The 18,004-nt window shown below is 41.6% G+C and overlaps 2 protein-coding genes across 2 annotated transcripts; one reads left to right on the top strand and one right to left on the bottom strand.

Moving 5' to 3' along the window:
• Positions 1-1,981: 1,981 nt before the first annotated feature.
• naaladl1 (N-acetylated alpha-linked acidic dipeptidase like 1) lies at positions 1,982-9,667 on the bottom strand. The gene is made up of 19 exons (XM_029511428.1): positions 9,471-9,667; positions 8,965-9,137; positions 8,577-8,698; positions 7,525-7,644; positions 6,825-7,017; positions 6,509-6,602; positions 6,316-6,420; positions 5,810-5,895; positions 5,603-5,722; positions 5,441-5,526; positions 5,135-5,198; positions 4,871-4,938; positions 4,697-4,788; positions 4,350-4,443; positions 3,875-3,956; positions 3,414-3,587; positions 3,054-3,141; positions 2,856-2,948; positions 1,982-2,159 (listed from the first exon to the last, which is right to left on the bottom strand). Exons 1-19 carry the CDS (start codon positions 9,665-9,667, stop codon positions 1,982-1,984), a joined length of 2,229 nt encoding a protein of 742 aa, XP_029367288.1.
• Positions 9,668-11,063: 1,396 nt separating this feature from the next.
• erap1b (endoplasmic reticulum aminopeptidase 1b) lies at positions 11,064-17,833 on the top strand. The gene is made up of 19 exons (XM_029510298.1): positions 11,064-11,265; positions 11,602-12,096; positions 12,266-12,404; positions 12,549-12,683; positions 12,833-12,953; positions 13,375-13,529; positions 13,656-13,769; positions 14,036-14,167; positions 14,408-14,539; positions 14,781-14,864; positions 15,020-15,177; positions 15,331-15,410; positions 15,533-15,716; positions 15,953-16,109; positions 16,222-16,406; positions 16,515-16,676; positions 16,783-16,923; positions 17,115-17,196; positions 17,663-17,833. Exons 2-19 carry the CDS (start codon positions 11,630-11,632, stop codon positions 17,831-17,833), a joined length of 2,799 nt encoding a protein of 932 aa, XP_029366158.1. The 5' UTR covers positions 11,064-11,265; positions 11,602-11,629.
• The last annotated feature ends 171 nt before the right edge of the window (positions 17,834-18,004 follow it).

The following is an 18,004-nucleotide window of genomic DNA, read 5'->3' as shown; positions in this document are numbered from 1 at the left end:
CTCTTCTAATTGTGTGTGCTTGTGTTGTGATAAAAAGCATATTGGAAGCATAATGTCAGACCCCGGTTTCTGAAAACCCTCATAATAGAAACAATAATAAAGGAGCCAGCTTGTATGGATTCCTTCCTGCACAATGTTTACAAATCTGCAGGAGAGGAACCTTTAAGCTGTAATGAGTTTCCTCTCTTCTGCTTCTGCTGCCACACTGAAACTGCTCAGTGGCCATTAACAGTGTCTGCTTGTTCTGGGACATTCCACAAATATTAATGTCAAACTGTGTCAAGTCACTCAGTCTGCACTGCTGAACAGTCCATATTCTGTAAATATTTCCCTGCTAAAAATACTGAGGGAAATCTATATATATCTCACTAACAATATGTGGTCAGTCATGAAATGGTAGACTTCTCATAATGAAGGAAAAATGTGAAAATATGATTAAAGAAAACTGCAAGTATATGCCGAACATATCTTTACCGGTCATCATATCTTCTACTTTTCTCACACACCAGAGAGTCCTGACTCACTCAGTTAATAAACATGTTGCAGTGGCACCGTCATAAATTTTGGCTTGTGTTTCTAAATTGTATTTAAGACCATAAAACCAACATTTTATGGGTGTTTGTGATTTAAGACCAGTGAGAACAACCAAGAGCCCGGGCATCTGATGTGTAATGCTTAAAAGTACATGAATTCACAGACTAACTCAAACAGACACATATTCATTTGCACGCCGCTGCCACCCCTAAGCTGTGTGCAGCAGCTCGAAGGGCTCCAATGGGTGTGACTAACTGTAGATTCTGACCAGAGGGGAGGGAGGCTGGATGAATCCAGCAGTGGAGCTAAAAAACCCACAGTCAGAAAAGAAAAACGTTTAACACGTCCTCAGTTAGGCATTTTTTGTTTTTGCACTTCTTCTTCATGCCAGAACATTACACAGGCCGCTATACAGCATTATATGAAGGTGCTGTTGTGAAACACTCTCACAGGTGGCTGATATCACAGGGTGTGTAGATCCTACTCTTATTCTTCTAACTCTACTTCCACGTCCAACACGATGACTCGGCCTATGAGACTGTGATGTAGTGTTTTCTGACCCCTGCTGGGAAACTCTGGTCTTGCGTCTCTTCAGTGAGGAACGATTGGGGATGATTTCAAATGAAGACAGCCACATATCGAGCACTTTCCCTTTGACAAAGTTTCTTATTGTGAACAACTTAAAACTTCAACCTCTTATGTGAAAATTGTCTTGCCTCCTATTGTTTGTGGATCATAGGGGCGGTAAATTTGCACTGAATGACTCCATCCTTGATTGTTCAGGAAGAAATGTTTGAATTTAAAGAAAATACCTTCATGTGTGTTATCTATGACTCTTTCGCACTGAAAGCAGGAAATGTCTTTGGTGTCTGCGGTCTTGCTGCTCTATGTACATAACAAATTGAAAATGCTGTGTCATCCTCTTCAGTCATGCCCAGGAAGATAAAAGACTCAGGCACTGATAAAATCCCAATGCTATCCTGTCTAACACGACCAAAATCAAAGAGCTGGTCACTGATTTTTGAAGAGAACAGGGACACCTTTGTCTGTTTCAAGCACATGTCAAAGGAAGATGGTGGGTTTTTTTTTTTTTACCATGTGATACTTAATTAAGCTGAATCTTTATCTATCAGATCAACATCATCATCTACCAGATTGCTATTATTATTGCATTTGCCTGTGGGTCTGTCTTTAGTTAATGCTTCCACGGATCTTTGCAGAAATAAATTGAGTTTCTCAGATGAAAATGATGGCAGGAAACAGGACCTTTTAACCCCAAAAAACTGTTAGTTGGAAATACACACCAGCCTTAATATTTAAATATTTTAATCCAGTGATTAAAAACAAAGACATCTTTCATGCCACTGTTGGGTCGTCCATCATGGCCCAGCTGATCAGTCTTCATAAGCTGTACATCACTGTCTTTTAAAAAGCTTGTCCTCTGCATCTATATGACATCAACCAGCGTGTTGGCAGCGCCGTCAATGGCCTGAGTCAGGACTGACAGGTGGTAGTGCACTTTGGCCCAGTCTTTCGGCTCATTCGATGACTCAGCTTTGGCAAAGGCATCAGCCAGACCTGGGAAGGTCGCATTGCCTACGCTACTTGAGGCCCAGATAACGTGTCTGTGTGATATGGAGGGGAGGAAAAAAAAAAATGAATTCAGAGAGGTTTAACAGTGATGGATGAACAGATGTGTTCAGATACCGCAAAGCAGATCCGTCACATACCACGAGGAGAGGAGTGCGTTAGTCACCGACAGGGGGAAGAGATTTTTATGAGAAACCAAGACCATAAAAAATACACCATGTGAGATAAAACAAAGTTTAGCATGCAGATTGAAATCAAAAAACGAGTCAGTCATGTTCAGCCATGTTCCATGTCTGGCTGCAGCCTCAAGGTCCAATTCCACGTCAGCATCTTAACATGCTCACAGCTAAAATATAAAATACATGAAAGTGTTCAGCAGATATAACACTGACCATGTTTATCACCTTGGTTTAGTGCTATACTAACATCTGAAGCTGAAGAAATGTCAACACCTTTGAACTGATGTAAGATGTCAACGAATTCATCACACTTGCTATTGTATTACATTATTGCAATCTATCCACTGTATTCAAAACTTGAGGAAAAGCCAGGAAACATGTAATAACAAGGTCTGGATGAACACACCCTCACATCTCCCCCCTACACTACACACGGCATTAAAATCTTTTTTTATTTATTTTTTTTTTTTTTTTGCACACAGACTGCACCCTTGACACTGGAAAATCCCGTCTCTCTCTCTCCCTCTCTACATATTTTTTTTCTTTAAATACCTGTATGCATATTTATCAGGGAAGGCCAGGGGGTTCAGGAAAGCTCGGTCCAGCAGCATCAGCTGATCGTTTATCCTTCTGACCTTCAGTGGTCTGAGAGGAGAGAGATGGTGAGGGAGGGTGGCATTCATTTCTGCGAGGACAGCAGATGAGATAACAGCACATCTGTGTAGCCTGCATGTACGACTGTGCTCTCACGTTTCATTTGCCAGGTCTGAAGTGCGAATCACTTGGTCCAGATGAGCAGCAGCACTGCGGAACCTGGCAACTGCACTTTTCAGTGGCTCTGAAACAAGACACAGGAAATTCAGGTGATTTTTTTCTTTCTTTCTACAACAAAAAGCATTTTGGTTGATCCTCGTTTCAAATCTGAGAATCTTAGGTACAGCAATAATCATTATTATTTAGCTCAAGCTGGCTGACAGTCAAATCTATTAAAACTTAACAGGGCCCAAACTGAAATATTGGAGATGACATGATAAATGATAAAACTCAGGTAAAATCCATCCGTGTACTGCAGAGCAGCAGAACGGGAATCTCAGACTGTCTTGTCCTTACCCATGGATATGGTCTTTGTTTTCAGTAGTTCTTGATACAGGGTCACGGCCGTGTTCAGATAGTCCTCCAGAATCTCAGCGTAGTCACTACAGTTCAATGGCAGCACCAGGCTGTCAGCCAGTCGGATCAGGACATTTCCTGCTGTCCGACCAATGGCCTGGTGACTGACAAACCCTGAGAGGAGTGAATGATAGAACGAGACGTCATTCACAGCAGAAATGACCGAGAAACCTTTTACTGCTTTTCAGTGGTCAAAAGGGGAAATGGAAATGGGGTAGAAATGACTTTGTAGACAAACGCTTTTGTCTTTTCAAATGGCCATTCGTTGAACGGTACATAAAGGAAAGAATAGTACAGTTCCCTGACAGAAAAATTATAAGAGCTCTAATTTTAACTATTAACTACAAAGGCCACGGTACAAGAAAGTCCATGATGATAACTTGGCAGATGGCGTCACTCACCGGGATCAATGAATCTTGAGGAGTAGTCAAAGGTGTCGTATGCTGTGTGATACGCAGGATAAATGCGAGCATTTGTTTTACTCTGTATGAAGAAAAATATCAAGAGAGTGAGAAGTTGCATAAAGGCCGTAGTGATCTCAGTTCAGTTCTGAGTCTGGATATTCTGACGGCCATGCGCTGAAACGTAAGCCTTTTCTCGGGTGGCAGCTTATTTCAAACAATAAGGAGAAATGAGACCGTTCAGGAGCAGCATGAGACAGCACGGACAAACTAACGATCTAATTTAGAGCCAACTGGCAGGTCATGGGTCTTTTTTGGGAACCAAGTGGTGGGAAAATGAAGATAACTGGCAGCCCCTGTCACGTAATGTACATGTTGAGTGAGTGTAAAAATCAAACTGGGCCAGGTTGAAAACATTTGAAAAAAGAATTGTTGCCATACAAGCTTCCTGCATCCCTCATACAGCGTGTCATACCTTGTCATATGTGTATGAAATGTCCATTGAAGCGATTCCCAGGTAATGAACAAAGGCAGCATAGTCACTCCCTGCACCTGACAGGTACCCAATCCTGTCAAAGGAAGACAGAAGACACATTGATTTAGCCCATTCAGTGATCCATTGTGGATATTGACATTTTGCATGGCGAGTCACTCTTCCTTTGTTGGCAATTTGACTCAGAATGGGACCAGCTGAGTTAATTTCCAATTCCAAGGTGACCATATATTACCCATCCGACCTTTAACCAGAACTGGGCATCTTTGAGTAAAAACCTTTGTAACTATTTTTCCAGAATACAATCAAAGATGTGAGCGATTCATTACTTGGGAATGATTCCGTGTGTCGGGCTTGTCCTGTTGGAAAACTTTATCCAGTTGTCATACACAGATGTGGAGTCCAGTCCCGGTGCGTTGACCTACAGGACAAACACACCTTTGTGTGACAGAGTCCCGGTCAAGCTGCAGTAAAACATCTGGGTTACTTTTTATAGAGCAAACCTGTTTTGAGGCCCTGAAGATGACGTCCTGTACCGACGGCATCCCTGAAGCTCTGAGCGTGGCGTTGGCTGAGGAGCAGAAGACTGAATGAATCTCTTGGTTAACCTGTAAACGTATGGTCAGTGACTGCAACCTACAGTGGCAGGAATTCTATCATGAAGGTAAAATGTTGTACCACCAACAATGTGGATGTGCGTTAGCAATGGAGAAACCAGTGAGACTATTACAAGACATTAGATATTTAATGCAGGTCGAGCTTCTTACCAAAAACAGCTATATCCACATTAATGTAAGCAACGGTACGTTCACTGAGCTTGGTGAAGTATTGCTGGAGAAAAGACAAGATCGGGGTCACATTTAAGGTCGGTATATGAGTAAGACATGCCAACTGCCACTGTAGCAGCATTTATAAACTGTACATTTGGTGTAGTAGTGAGTTACTGATCATAGCAGGCCAAGAAGGGGAGGCATGTTCCAAAACGTACATGGTTTGGCTTTAAAGCAACTTTTTTAGAGGCAGAGTTGTGTAAATATTTGAACGTCCAGCTTTGTGAACTAATTGCAGATCACCTCTGTGTATTCTGCAGATCCAATAAGGCCAAACTCCTCTGCTCCCCAGCTTCCAAAGATGATGGACCTGCGAGGCCTCCATTTGCCTGCAACAGAGAAGAAGAGGAATGAGTTGTCATCCAGCATCAGTCGGGTAGAATCAGATGCCACGACTGTCCTCACCCTGCTTGACCATCCGTCCCAGGACCCTGGTTATTTCCAGCATGACTGATGTGCCGCTGCTCGGGTCGATGGCGCCATGAACCCAACTGTCCCTGTGGTTCCCGTAGATCACGTACCTGTCTGTGGACATAAATACACACAGAGGGACTCACACGTTGAAAACAGATGACATCACACGGCCCAGCTGGTTCGTGTCACCGGTCTCACCTGGCTCCACGCTCCCTCTGATAACTCCCATTACATTGGAGGAATTTTTTAGCTCTTCCCGGTTGTAGATGTCCAGCTTCACATCACTGGAACAGAAGACATGAAGAGACATTACAGTCCTGCCGCTTCATCTTCAACAGGAGTGTTTTCATATAACATTATTTTACTTCCTACACCGGGAGAATGAACGGCCTGAGGAGAGTATCTGTTTCTTATCTGTTTCCTGGTCACAGGGGGTGCTGGAGACAATCACAGCTCATATTGGACAAGAGCTGGGTACACCCTGGACAGGTCACCAGTCCATCTCAGGGAAAAATCACTAGCTAAAATCTTATACTGACACTTCTTTGTAACTTCTAGGTCTGAAATTGACACAGCCGTTCACTGATGACTCTTGTTCTCTCATGAACTTCTCTGCTAATACTAATGATACAGGGCACTCCACACTGTTTATTTTCTTGTAGCTCAGATTTCAGTTCATCTGTCGCAGGGTGCTTGCTGAATACCTGTTCTTAAAATGAGATGTACTTTTGAATCCTGGGCCACCGAAATTGTAGCTGCAATTGAACGACCCCCGCCATGAAGTCGGAACTTCTGCTCCTCCCAACTCACTGAAATGAGAGCGTTTGAAAATAATTGGATTTAGTTCATAATTAACTGTTTTGAGTTGTAGCCAATTGTACAACTTCAGGTTCGTACCAGATTAATTTGTAGGCGTCCTCAAATCCAATTGGCTGAATTGGGATGGGAGGGTTTCCTGTAATATCTTCTGCAGGAATTCTGTATGTCTCATCTGCAGAGTAATGAATCATTAATCAAATCTTATATTTTTTTTTTTTTTTTTCTGAGCAGGTGTTAACTTTATGTGCAGCTGTTTGCACTGTAGCTGTTGTAAAAGTCCCCCCTCAGGGAGTAACGGAGACAAAGTGCAGTGGTAGCACAGTAAACAGAAAACCCCTACTACTGTGTGTGTAGATTGCCTGTTTTTTTTTTTTTTACAGCTGTCAGTTGTCACCTTTGGCAGCCAGGTAGGGCGTGAGCAGGTCTCCAAAGTGACTGTTATAGGCGCCGCGCTCCACACCAGAGGGCGGCAAGTACCAGGAATGAGGATAAGTCTCATTGGCATCTGACATGAGGCCGTCATTCATGTCCAAAGGCTCCGTGTATACAAGCACACCAATGACACCGTAGGGTGCTGCGTTGATCGCCTGCAAGACACACGTTCACCTTTTTAATTCATGAAGTCATTTTCAAAGTAGCATGTCCGACCGTGCAGCCTCTGTTTCACAAACAGTGCTGCTTGTGTGACACACAGACTTGGCTTGCTCATCTTTCTCAGGATTCGCCACTGATTTCATCTGGGTTTTGGTGACTTAAATATTAGTGATTCAGACCATTAATGTCATTGTGGGCTGTATCCTCAGAATTTTTAATCTTTCTGATGTAATATTGAGGTTTTCAGTTTCTTCAGTTGACTTAGCTGCAGCTGTCACAATCGTGCTGCTCCAACAGCTTTGGCCCATCATCAATACAAGTTCGGTTTAGATGTGTCAGAAATTACTGCCACTATGAAAAGTGTTGTTAAAGGATTCTCTGTGTTGGAATATTGTTTGCAAGCACGTGACCGCCACTTTTGGCAAGAACTTGTGTCCCTTTATCTTTAAAAGTCTTTTTATCTTGATAACAGCGCCAAATAAGTCCAGTGTGTAACTCACTTTAGCTGCTCTTCCTGCTCCGCCATATTTGGTGATGGCAATGGTTCCTCTCAGGTCGACTGTCTCGTTTAACAGCTGGTAGTCACTTGGTTTCCCCTGGTTGGCGTAAACCAATTTCCCCTAAAACCGTAAGAAAAATCAGGACTGTGTCAACAGCAGTAACTGGAAAAGCAACCCAGTGCCAGGTCTAGATGAGGCAGCTGTTTTATAAAACAAATGGAACGAAAATGAATCATTCCTGTCTTTTATGCAGTGTCTCTTTTCCAAAATAAATCTTAAAACCTTCCCTCACCAGGCCATCCCATCGTCCCTTGAAAATCTTTTTGAAAGACTTTTGTCCTTTTCTGTGATTTTAAATCAAATTCAGCCCAACAGACAGGCAGCGCATCTTTATCTTGTTCCTTATTACAGCCTCCTCCCCACATCTAATACATGGCCACAGGTAACCATAATGTTATGTGTCACACTGTCATGTCAGAGTCAGCAGACAGGCTTTGTTGGTTCATTAACTCAGTCTACATCATAACTCATAATGTTATCATTGGCTGATAAGATATGCTTAAAAGTTTTGGCCTTGAAGATGCTCTATCTGTTAGGAAATAGATTTTTGTGGCACGGGGGGAATTTACCATTGAGGGAAACATCTAATATTGATGAATAGCAAGTTGTTGTCTTTTTGCTTTTTGTCTGTTTTGTAAACATGGTTCTATTCAATCTTTTTTTTTTTTTTTTAACAGTAATTTGCCTCTTATCTCTGTGTGTGAGAAGTTAAGTAAGAAGCCTGAAAGGTTATGACCGGTGAGCGTGTGGTGTTCGGCTGTGAAGCATATGTGACTATCATGTGAATTTTATGCATTGAATGGACGACTTCCCTGAAATGATGTTTGCTTTAACCAAACAGACACGATTTACAGCTCAGTGTATCTACACTTCAACATACCTCAGAAAAAACACACAAAAAGGAAAGAAGAAAAGAAAAGAAAGCTGGTGCTTTACACAGAGTTTAAGATATGTGTGTGCATATAACTTTTTTGTTTGTTTGTTTGTTTTACCTTTGGGTGTCCTGCAGGGGAGTATGCAGCATACGGCTGGACCACCTCGGTATCATCCTGGTCCGGGGTGTAACTCTTTTCTTTTTCTCTGGCGGTGTACAGCACAGTTTCAGTTGGGCTCACTGAATGAAACAACACACGGGGAAGCACATGAAGCTCAAAAGCAGTATAAAAAATCCTCAAGGAATCTGAATCTGTTCATCTTCAACCCTGAAATGCTTAAAATCAAATTTAGCTCAGTGGCTTTCTGTGCTTTTAAATGACAAAAACAAAAATTAGGACGTTTTTTAACATGTGAGATTTACACTAATTACTGACTGGAAGAGGATGCTTTCACCAACACCCACCTTTAATCCGACACACTGCACACAGCAGCCAGTTGACTCACCTACAGTGACCTTATTGGTGTTTTTGGCATCAGGGAAGGACAGGTAGACAACGTACTCCTCTCTCCAGGCTTCATCCAGACCAGTTTCGGGGTCCTGCCACCTCTTCAGCATAAACTGCACTGTTTCCTCATCTCCGGCTGTTGTGGCCATATGAGGGACTTTTGTCAGCTCCCTGTGGATTAGAATAAAAGAAAGATCAATTAAATAATGTGTTGGATTTTGCGCTGTCTGAAACATAAAATGGGTTTCTTGAGGATACCCAAAAGGCTTCACAAAAACCTGCTGAAACTTCCACAACCCTGCAGCAGAGAATCTCATGATGCTAAAAGGATCCCGCTGGACCTCATGAGAGTACAGATACGCCTTAAGTCATTTGAAACCAAATCACTCGCAACCAAACAAACCTCTTTCAACAAAGACATATTTTTCCCTTTTTGACTTAGTATTTTCACATTTACTTTTACTTAAATTTTATCGACAAATCTTAGATATTTAATCAACTTACTTCAGGTTTTCCTGAATATTGAGGTTATCCACCTCAGACAGGAACTTTTCAATAAGACTCTCGTCCACATCCTTCGCAACATCCATCACCCAGGACGGTGCCGGACTGTTTTTGACTATGCCATAGTGACCAATTAGGATACCTGCAGTCAGTATGACAGAGGCACACAGAATCCCAATTATCGCCTGCTTTATCATTCTGGGATATGAGCTTCAAGAAAAGATTCTTCCTGCTCTTGGGAGCTGAACCGTATCCCTGACAGTAAAGCCTTTTTCCAAGTGGCAGAATTATTTTGTGACTGTGTCTATTAAGAACCAGTTATGGGAGACAAAATGATTGGAAATGATCACAGATACCTCCCACAAGAAGGAGGTATTATCACTGCAAGTTTACTCATTACTGTTTGCAGATGGGGTGGACTTTAACCCCTATAAGGGGGTGTAAACCCATTTATTTTTATTTTCTATGCATGTTGTGTAAGTGTGGACTAAATGATTGAATTCCAGTTGATATTGAGTTGTGCATAATTTATTTTATGCACACATTCAATTCTTACCAGTTTCTGAAAAGAGATAATTATTTAATATGAGTGATTTCTATAGAAGAACACAGAAAACTGTTCCACGAGAGTTGACATATTTAGATCAAACTGGAATTTTCTTTTTGACTTTGAAAAATATATTTGAATACAATGCCTATATATACAATAACTTATTCCAGTAACATCAGTTTTACTGGTCCAGTAATAAGATTTGATTCAAATATGTTATTCCATAAACAATACAACTCCAGGATGTTTTGATGCTTTTAGCTAGTTGTCACTCTTTTATAAAGCTCACTGGAGAATCATTGTTCATGATAGTAAATGGCCCAATTTCCAAGATAATTTCTTTTCATCAAGACTTTTATAGGTATGGTACATCACAAAATCAGCAAAGAAAACACAATCATAACTTGTAGCCTTTCAATTGAAAACAACAATAAAAGTGTGCCGTGCCGTCATGTATTGAAATTTTGTTTTATTTCTTTACTGTTAACCTTTGAGACACTTCAGTATTGGTTTGTCTCCTGTGAACTGTGCACTTCATTCAACTGCGTAAAATGTAATTCTCAAATGGTCCCCTCCACATCACAGCACGGATGAGAATAAATATGAATAAAGTGGAGTGAATTTTTAAGGAAATCGTTTATTTTTTTTAGTTTTTTCTCAGTTTGTTTGATGTTGTATAATCAATCAGTGCTCTGGTTGGCACAGAGTTATCAGCACTGGTTTCATTTAAATCCTTCCAGTTTAATTGATCGAAATTCAACTGAAAAAAGTTCAGATTGTTAATTAAAACAAGTGCGCCCTCTAGTGGTGATAAATAATCCCTGCAGAAGTCTTCCTCACTGTCGATGTTTCCAGTTTCTCTTGGAATAAATGGTCCGTCTCACTGGCTTTAGTGGTGTAAATCTAACATTTCATTTATTTATTTAATTTTTTTTAACTCTCATTTGATTAGAATAACTAAAGAGGGCCGGAACCAAAAGTCGGAACTCTTCACACTTCCGGGTCTGTTGTTGGTGCAGATATGAACGGACGCCGTGAAACAAACGAACAAAAAAAAAAAAAAAGTCGGTTTGTAATTCTTCTTTTATTTATTATTTGTCGTCATGATGTGAACGACCTGCCGGGGAATCAATAACGAGATTTAAGTCATTTCCTTTATTTTTTTTTATTTCCCAGCATGCAATTCCTCCTCTCATCTGTTTCACTTTCATTCTGGCATTTCTCGTTTGCGCGGAGAGAGAGAAAGTAAGTGGAAATATAAATGAAAAGAGGGTCATTAATAGACCAATGTTGGAACAACGAAAGGGTAAAGCAATAGGAACCAGCGGGCTTTGTTATGGTCTGAGTTTGAGCTTGTCCTGAACTAATCAGGTCTCAGCAGGTCACCTGTCCGGGTCGCTGTGAATTTCCTCTGTATTTAGCAAAAACAGTAATAATGTGACTCTCCGACTGGTCAGCCTTTAATCATATTTGTCGTGGAAAGGAAATCAAACTTGAAAAACATTGCACTTCTGAAGGTAATTGTGTATTTGTGTGATTTAAATTTTTTTTTTTTTTTTTTTTTTTTTTTTTGATTGACAGGTGAGAGAATTTCCTGTTTATCATCACCATGTTGGTGGCTCCTCTCCTGCTGCTGCTGTTCGTTCCTTTTCCCGCCTCAACAGGAAATCAAGACCCCCCCAAAGCCACCAATGGTGAGTTGTTCCCCTGGGACCGCATGCGCCTTCCCAAAACGGTCTCCCCCATCCATTATGACCTGACCATCCACCCCAACCTGACGACCTTCCACTTCACCGGCGTCGCTCGCATTGAGCTGGACGTGCACGAAGACACCAACATGGTCGTCCTCCATGCCAAGCAAATGCAGATATCCAGTGTGCTGCTCCTGGCGCCTGACGGCGTGAGGCCTCTCAAAGTGTTGGAGTATCCTCATTTCCATCAGCTCGCCCTGCTGTCAGACTCAGTGCTGACTAAAGGTCAGATGTATGAGGTCAAGCTGGAGTTTGCCGCCAACTTCTCTGACAGCTACCACGGTTTCTACAAGAGCAGCTACCGCACAAGGACTGGTGAAGTCCGGTAAGCGCACAAAACTGCATTTGGCTGTCCCACCAGTACAAAACATACAAGATCATAAACCACATATTTGATAATAATCGATCGATGTTGAAAAAAAAAGCACCTTTAATGATCCTTCCAGCAGATAATTGTGCTGATATTAATGTGCCTTTTGTTTAAACATTGTTAGGTTTTTGGCTTCCACACAGTTTGAAGCAACTTTTGCTCGTGGAGCCTTCCCCTGTTTTGATGAGCCAGCCTTCAAAGCCAAATTCACCATACGGATTATACGAGAGCCTCGGCACATAGCCATATCCAACATGCCTAAGGTACTCATCAGTTAATGCTGTTTTAAGTTTAGATGAAGGATTATTACAATGAAGACCTAGTTAACAAAATCCACACCTTTACAAATTGAAATTAGTTTAATCTGTAATGGACTAATTGATTTTTTTTCTGTGGTTCGTTTTCAGGTTAAAACTGTGGAGTTGCTCGGCGGTTTGCTTGAGGATCACTTTGACACCACTGTAAAGATGAGCACTTACCTGGTGGCCTACATTGTATCTGATTTCCTGTCTGTGAGCAAGATGACTCAGCATGGTGTGAAGGTACTTCTCTGCTTCACAATCTGTTCCTATGGAAACATTTTTATTCCTATTATTAATTTATTGGTAAATGTTAAAATAGATGTTTTTGACAGTTTATGCAGTAAAAAGTTAAATTTTCACTTTTCACTTTACTGTGTGATTCCCATCAGATTTCAGTCTACGCTGTCCCTGAGAAGATTGACCAGACAGCTTACGCACTGGATGCTGCTGTTAAACTGTTGGACTTCTATGATGACTACTTTGATATTCCTTACCCTCTTCCCAAACAAGGTCTGTAGAAATATGTTGGTTTGTTATCCCTGAATATCAGCATATGCTGTTTCTTTTGTGAATGTAATGATGTTTTGACTTAGAAAGACATTGGTGTCCTTTATGATAAATATAATGTAATTAATTTTACTGTACACAGTTAAAAATTTAAAATGAGTGAATGAAGTGAATGAAGGGAGCCAGTGTAATTTTTCAATGATGATCACTTTGACTAAACAGCGTGTCTGGACGAGAGAAACGGAAGGAACCTACAATGTTTCTTTTAGGCATTTAAAGAGCAAAAATATATATATGTATAATCAGCATTTTGAAAGGATTTAGTATGATATTAAGTTTCAAAGGAAAACTGTAGAGAAAAGTGTAGTAATTTCACCAGCAAGCAAACACAGCATGTATTTGTGCTTGATATTGTTTCCTGCAGATCTGGCTGCTATCCCTGACTTCCAGTCAGGTGCGATGGAGAACTGGGGTCTGACCACCTACAGAGAGACAGCGCTCCTCTTCGACCCAGACAGGTCCTCAGCTTCAGACAAACTGGCGATCACCAAAGTCATCGCACATGAGCTCGCACACCAGGTACCTGGTCTTCCAAATGGCTGGACTTATAGATACGATTGTGAACGCACTACAGTTCAGTTTAAACTCTGAACCATAAACTTAACGCTCCTGTACATGTTCTTGCATCCTCCTCTCCCTGACCAGTGGTTTGGGAACCTGGTGACGATGGAGTGGTGGAATGACCTGTGGCTCAACGAGGGTTTTGCCAAGTTCATGGAGTATATTTCTCTCGACATCACCTACCCAGAGTTGCATGTGGTGAGACTTGAGCTCAGTAAACTGCCTTGTATCTTATCACAGAACATGTGAATTAGCAGATCAGTATACGATTAGTCTTGGTTATCGTAATTTACCTGGCAGTGCAGTTTATCTTTTTCTTACAATTGATTATAGATTATGTTATAGATTATTTAGTGGTATAACAAGAATAACAAGAAATAAGTCTTGCACCATCAGCTTGTTATTAAGGGTCAGGTTGAACCTGAATATATTATCATCTCCTACCTCCCCTCCCTTTCTCCCAGGATGACTTCTTCTTGGGGAAATGTTTTGAAGCCATGGAGGTAGACTCCCTCAGCTCCTCCCACCCAGTTTCAACTCCTGTGGAAAATCCCATGGAGATCCAGGAGATGTTTGACGATGTGTCATATGACAAGGTCAGCTTGGAGCTGGGATGGGGCTCATTCATTTCATGTTGATGCACTTGAATATTTGAGCTGTGGAATTTGTTTTAAAATTATAATAAATAATAAAAAGGACGCGCCAGTAATTTCAAACATTTTCCAAATATATGCAGTCAGAACATTAAAAAATATGGGAAAAATGTAAGTAGTCACACAAACAAAGTATTTGAATGAATCATTTTCAGATTACAATGTGTTTACAATGTGTTTTAGGGAGCATGTATTCTGAATATGTTGCGGGACTTCATGACTCCAGAGTCCTTTGAGATTGGCATCATCAAATACCTCAAGCAATACAGCTACCAAAACACTGTCAACGGCCACCTGTGGGACAGCCTGACTAATGTGAGTGACAATGGGTGGACAGTGCAATATTCAGAGTCACATTTACGTTAAAGATCGAAATTATGAGTCCACTGTTAAAGCGTAGAGTAATCCACTTGCAGTGCTGGTTTTGGTTGCCTTTTGTGCAATGCTTAATTTGTAATACCAGTCAGTTTAGCTGAGTAAATGAAGTAGTGTTCTGTGTGTGTATAAGCATGAGTGTCATGCCTCTCGACTGATGTTTTGTGCCCCTCCCCAACAGGTCTGCGGCTCAGATGATCTGGACGAAGGCCGAATGAAACACAAAGAATCCTGCTCCAAAGGCAACCTCGCATCTGGATCCTCTGTAAGGCTTCATGGCCTTCAGCAGCCAGGGCCATCACTCAGCACTCAGCAAAGAGATTCCAGTAGTGTTCCAGCTGTGCCACAAAGCTGTCACTGTTTATGGCATTATATCATTTATTGTCTCTCAAAATGTTTAATGTGTGTGTGCATATACAGAAATGGTACTCTGATGATGAACTGGATGTCAGGACCATCATGGACACTTGGACCCTGCAGGAGGGCTTCCCGTTGGTCACCGTGGAGGTCAGAGGTCGTGAGATCAGGCTTAGTCAGGAACGTTACCTGAAGACAGACAACGCCTCCCTCACTGAAGGGTAAAGTGCATTCAACAGAGAATCTGGTTTTGCTGTATCACTGCTGAAGTTTTTCTTTATTTCATTTGAAGTAGATTTTAAAGCATTGTATCATTCATTATTTTCATTTCAATATCATTGTATTTGTTTCTATTTATCATTGTGTGTTGACAGCTTCCTGTGGCAGATCCCGTTGACCTATATGACAAGTGCCTCTGAAACAGTCCATCGCTTCCTGCTTAAAGGAAAGACTGGTGAGCGTGATGATCGTTTTTAGACTGCAGTATTTACACCATTTTACCACACAGATTAAATTTTGATTCTGCAAGTAACCTCGACTTCAGAGCTGGTGTTTTCTCCCTATTGCTCCATGCAGACGTTCTGTACCTGCCTGAGGAGGTTGAGTGGGTTAAATTCAATGTGAATATGAGTGGCTACTACATGGTCCACTATGAAGGCGAGGGCTGGAACTCCATTATCAGGCTGCTGCAAAACGACCACACTGTCCTGACCAGCAACGACCGTGCCAGCCTCATACACAACGTCTTCCAGCTAGTCAGGTGGGTCTAAAGTGGGACAAGTTCCTACACAGAATGTTTAGCCTCGATATTTGGCAAAAATATTCAACATTTAAAAAACGGTATTTTTCCTGCTGATTGTGGTTTGTGAATTTTGAATTTCATTCGTGCACCTACTTTTTTTTTTATTATCAGCAAATTTAAACTGAAATAAATGAAAGACAAATTGACTAACCTGCATCTTGTTGCTGATGTGAATCTGGTGTTTTGTGTTGCAGCATAGGGAAGGTGAGGTTGGACACAGCTCTGGAGCTGTCCCTGTACCTGTCCAGAGAGACTGAGATCATGGCTGTGACACAGGGCTTTGGTGAGCTCGTACCTCTCTACAAACTGATGGAGAAGAGAGATATGGCTGCTCTGGAGAACCAGATGAAGGTTAGTGAGGGCAGCAGTGACACCAGCCACCGACGTCACAACACGTGTGGTAGAGGAAGTGATTGAACTCTCAGTAGAGGTTAAACCTGCAGTGCTCACTTGTGTTCCTCAGGGTTACATCGTGGATCTGTTCCGGGGGCTCATAGATCAGCAGGAGTGGGCTGACTCTGGATCAGTGTCTGAGCGAGTTCTCAGGAGTTACTTGCTGCTTTTCGCATGCGTCAGGAACTACCCTCCCTGTGTGACCAAAGCAACACAGCTCTTTAATGAGTGGAAAGACTCTGATGGCAACATGAGGTCAGGGTTGTTAAAGAGCATATTGCTCCAGTTAACTATTACCTTTTGTCAGAGCTATAACTTCAGTGATAAGAGAGAGTTTCTGAACTGAAAACATTCTGCTTGTAGCCTCCCCGTTGACATCACGATGGCTGTTTTTGTGGTTGGGGCCCGAACGCCTGAGGGGTGGGACTTCCTGTTTGAGAAATACAGCCATTCGATGCAAATGTCTGTCAAGAGCCGCATGAAAATTGCCATGACGGTCAGCCCCCTGAAAGACAAGCTCAAATGGTTTGTACATGGTCTTAAGTTGGATACATCAGTAAAATCTAGCTAAAGGAAAGAGAATGGTCGTGTCCCCTGATCTCGCTCCAACTTTTCTCTTCTCTGTCTGCAGGATGATGGAGCAGAGCCTCCATGGTGAGGTGATGAAGACTCAGGACCTCCCTGATGTGGTTGTCTCTATCAGCAAGAACCCCATTGGCTACAAATTGGCCTGGGACTTCCTCCGAGCCAACTGGCGCACCCTGATCAAGAAGTCAGTCAATCTCTCGTCCCTTAAGTTACAGTTACAATGAGAAATTTCTGGTTTTGTAAAGCTTTCTAAAAAAATGTGACATCACAACAAAAAGATTTGTACAGTATGGTATCCAAGCACTTATATTTAATCATACAAGGATATAAGTATAATATTCATTAACGTTGAATGTGTTTGCTTTGGTGCCACAGGTTTGACCTTGGCTCCAACACAGTATCGTACATGGTGACTGGGGTGACCAGCCAGTATTCCACTAGGGAGATGCTAGATGAGGTAAGAAAAAGTCGTGCACACTCTCTATATTAGCATCAGGAATACATTTTTAATCCCGATAGGAAAAGTCTGTTAATTACAGATGCTCCAGAATAGAATTTGAAAAGAAGATGGAAATCCTCCAAGAATATGTACACACATAAATTATGGCACAGTAGATCATAGATCAATAGTAAAAATCTATAATAATATTAATATTAAAGTTCAAGCGGTATGTAGTAGAATGTAGCTGGAGGTCAGATATTCTGAACTGTGTACTTTGTTCCTGCTGCTTCACTGTTATCTGTACAAACTCCTAAAAACAAACTGCAAGACGAATAATAAAAAGTATATCTGCAGTGGCCTCATTCATATGATAATGAGCAGCTGCTTGTTCTGAATGGTCTTTATAAGTTTCCACGTGTTGGGTGCATTCATGTCAAATGAAAAATGCACATTTCAGTGTTTTTCCTCTGCGTGTGCTCAGATACGAAGCTTCTTCGGCTCCCTGACCGAGGAGACGGGCTCAAAGATGAGGTGTATCCAGCAGACGTACGAGACCATCGAGGACAACATCCGCTGGATGGAGACCAACCTTCCACTGCTGCAGGCCTGGCTGGACAAACGCAGACAAAGAATGCCTCATGAGGACTTATAGCACTTAATGTTTGACAAGAACAAGCATACGGTTGAAATGAACAGCAGCAACTCCTGCCCCTGAGTTTTAAACTTACTGATTGAAAAACACAGTGCACATCATCTAAAATCACTCCGTACTTCTGCAAATCACAAGCTCACAGTCATGTAATGTCCAGTAGTTAAATAATTC

Source organism: Echeneis naucrates, chromosome 9, assembly GCF_900963305.1.
Source record: "Echeneis naucrates chromosome 9, fEcheNa1.1, whole genome shotgun sequence".
In the NCBI taxonomy this organism is placed as follows: Eukaryota; Metazoa; Chordata; class Actinopteri; order Carangiformes; family Echeneidae; genus Echeneis; species Echeneis naucrates.
The sequence above is the reverse complement of the archived record's forward strand: the minus strand, read 5'-3'. Positions and strand labels throughout refer to the sequence as shown.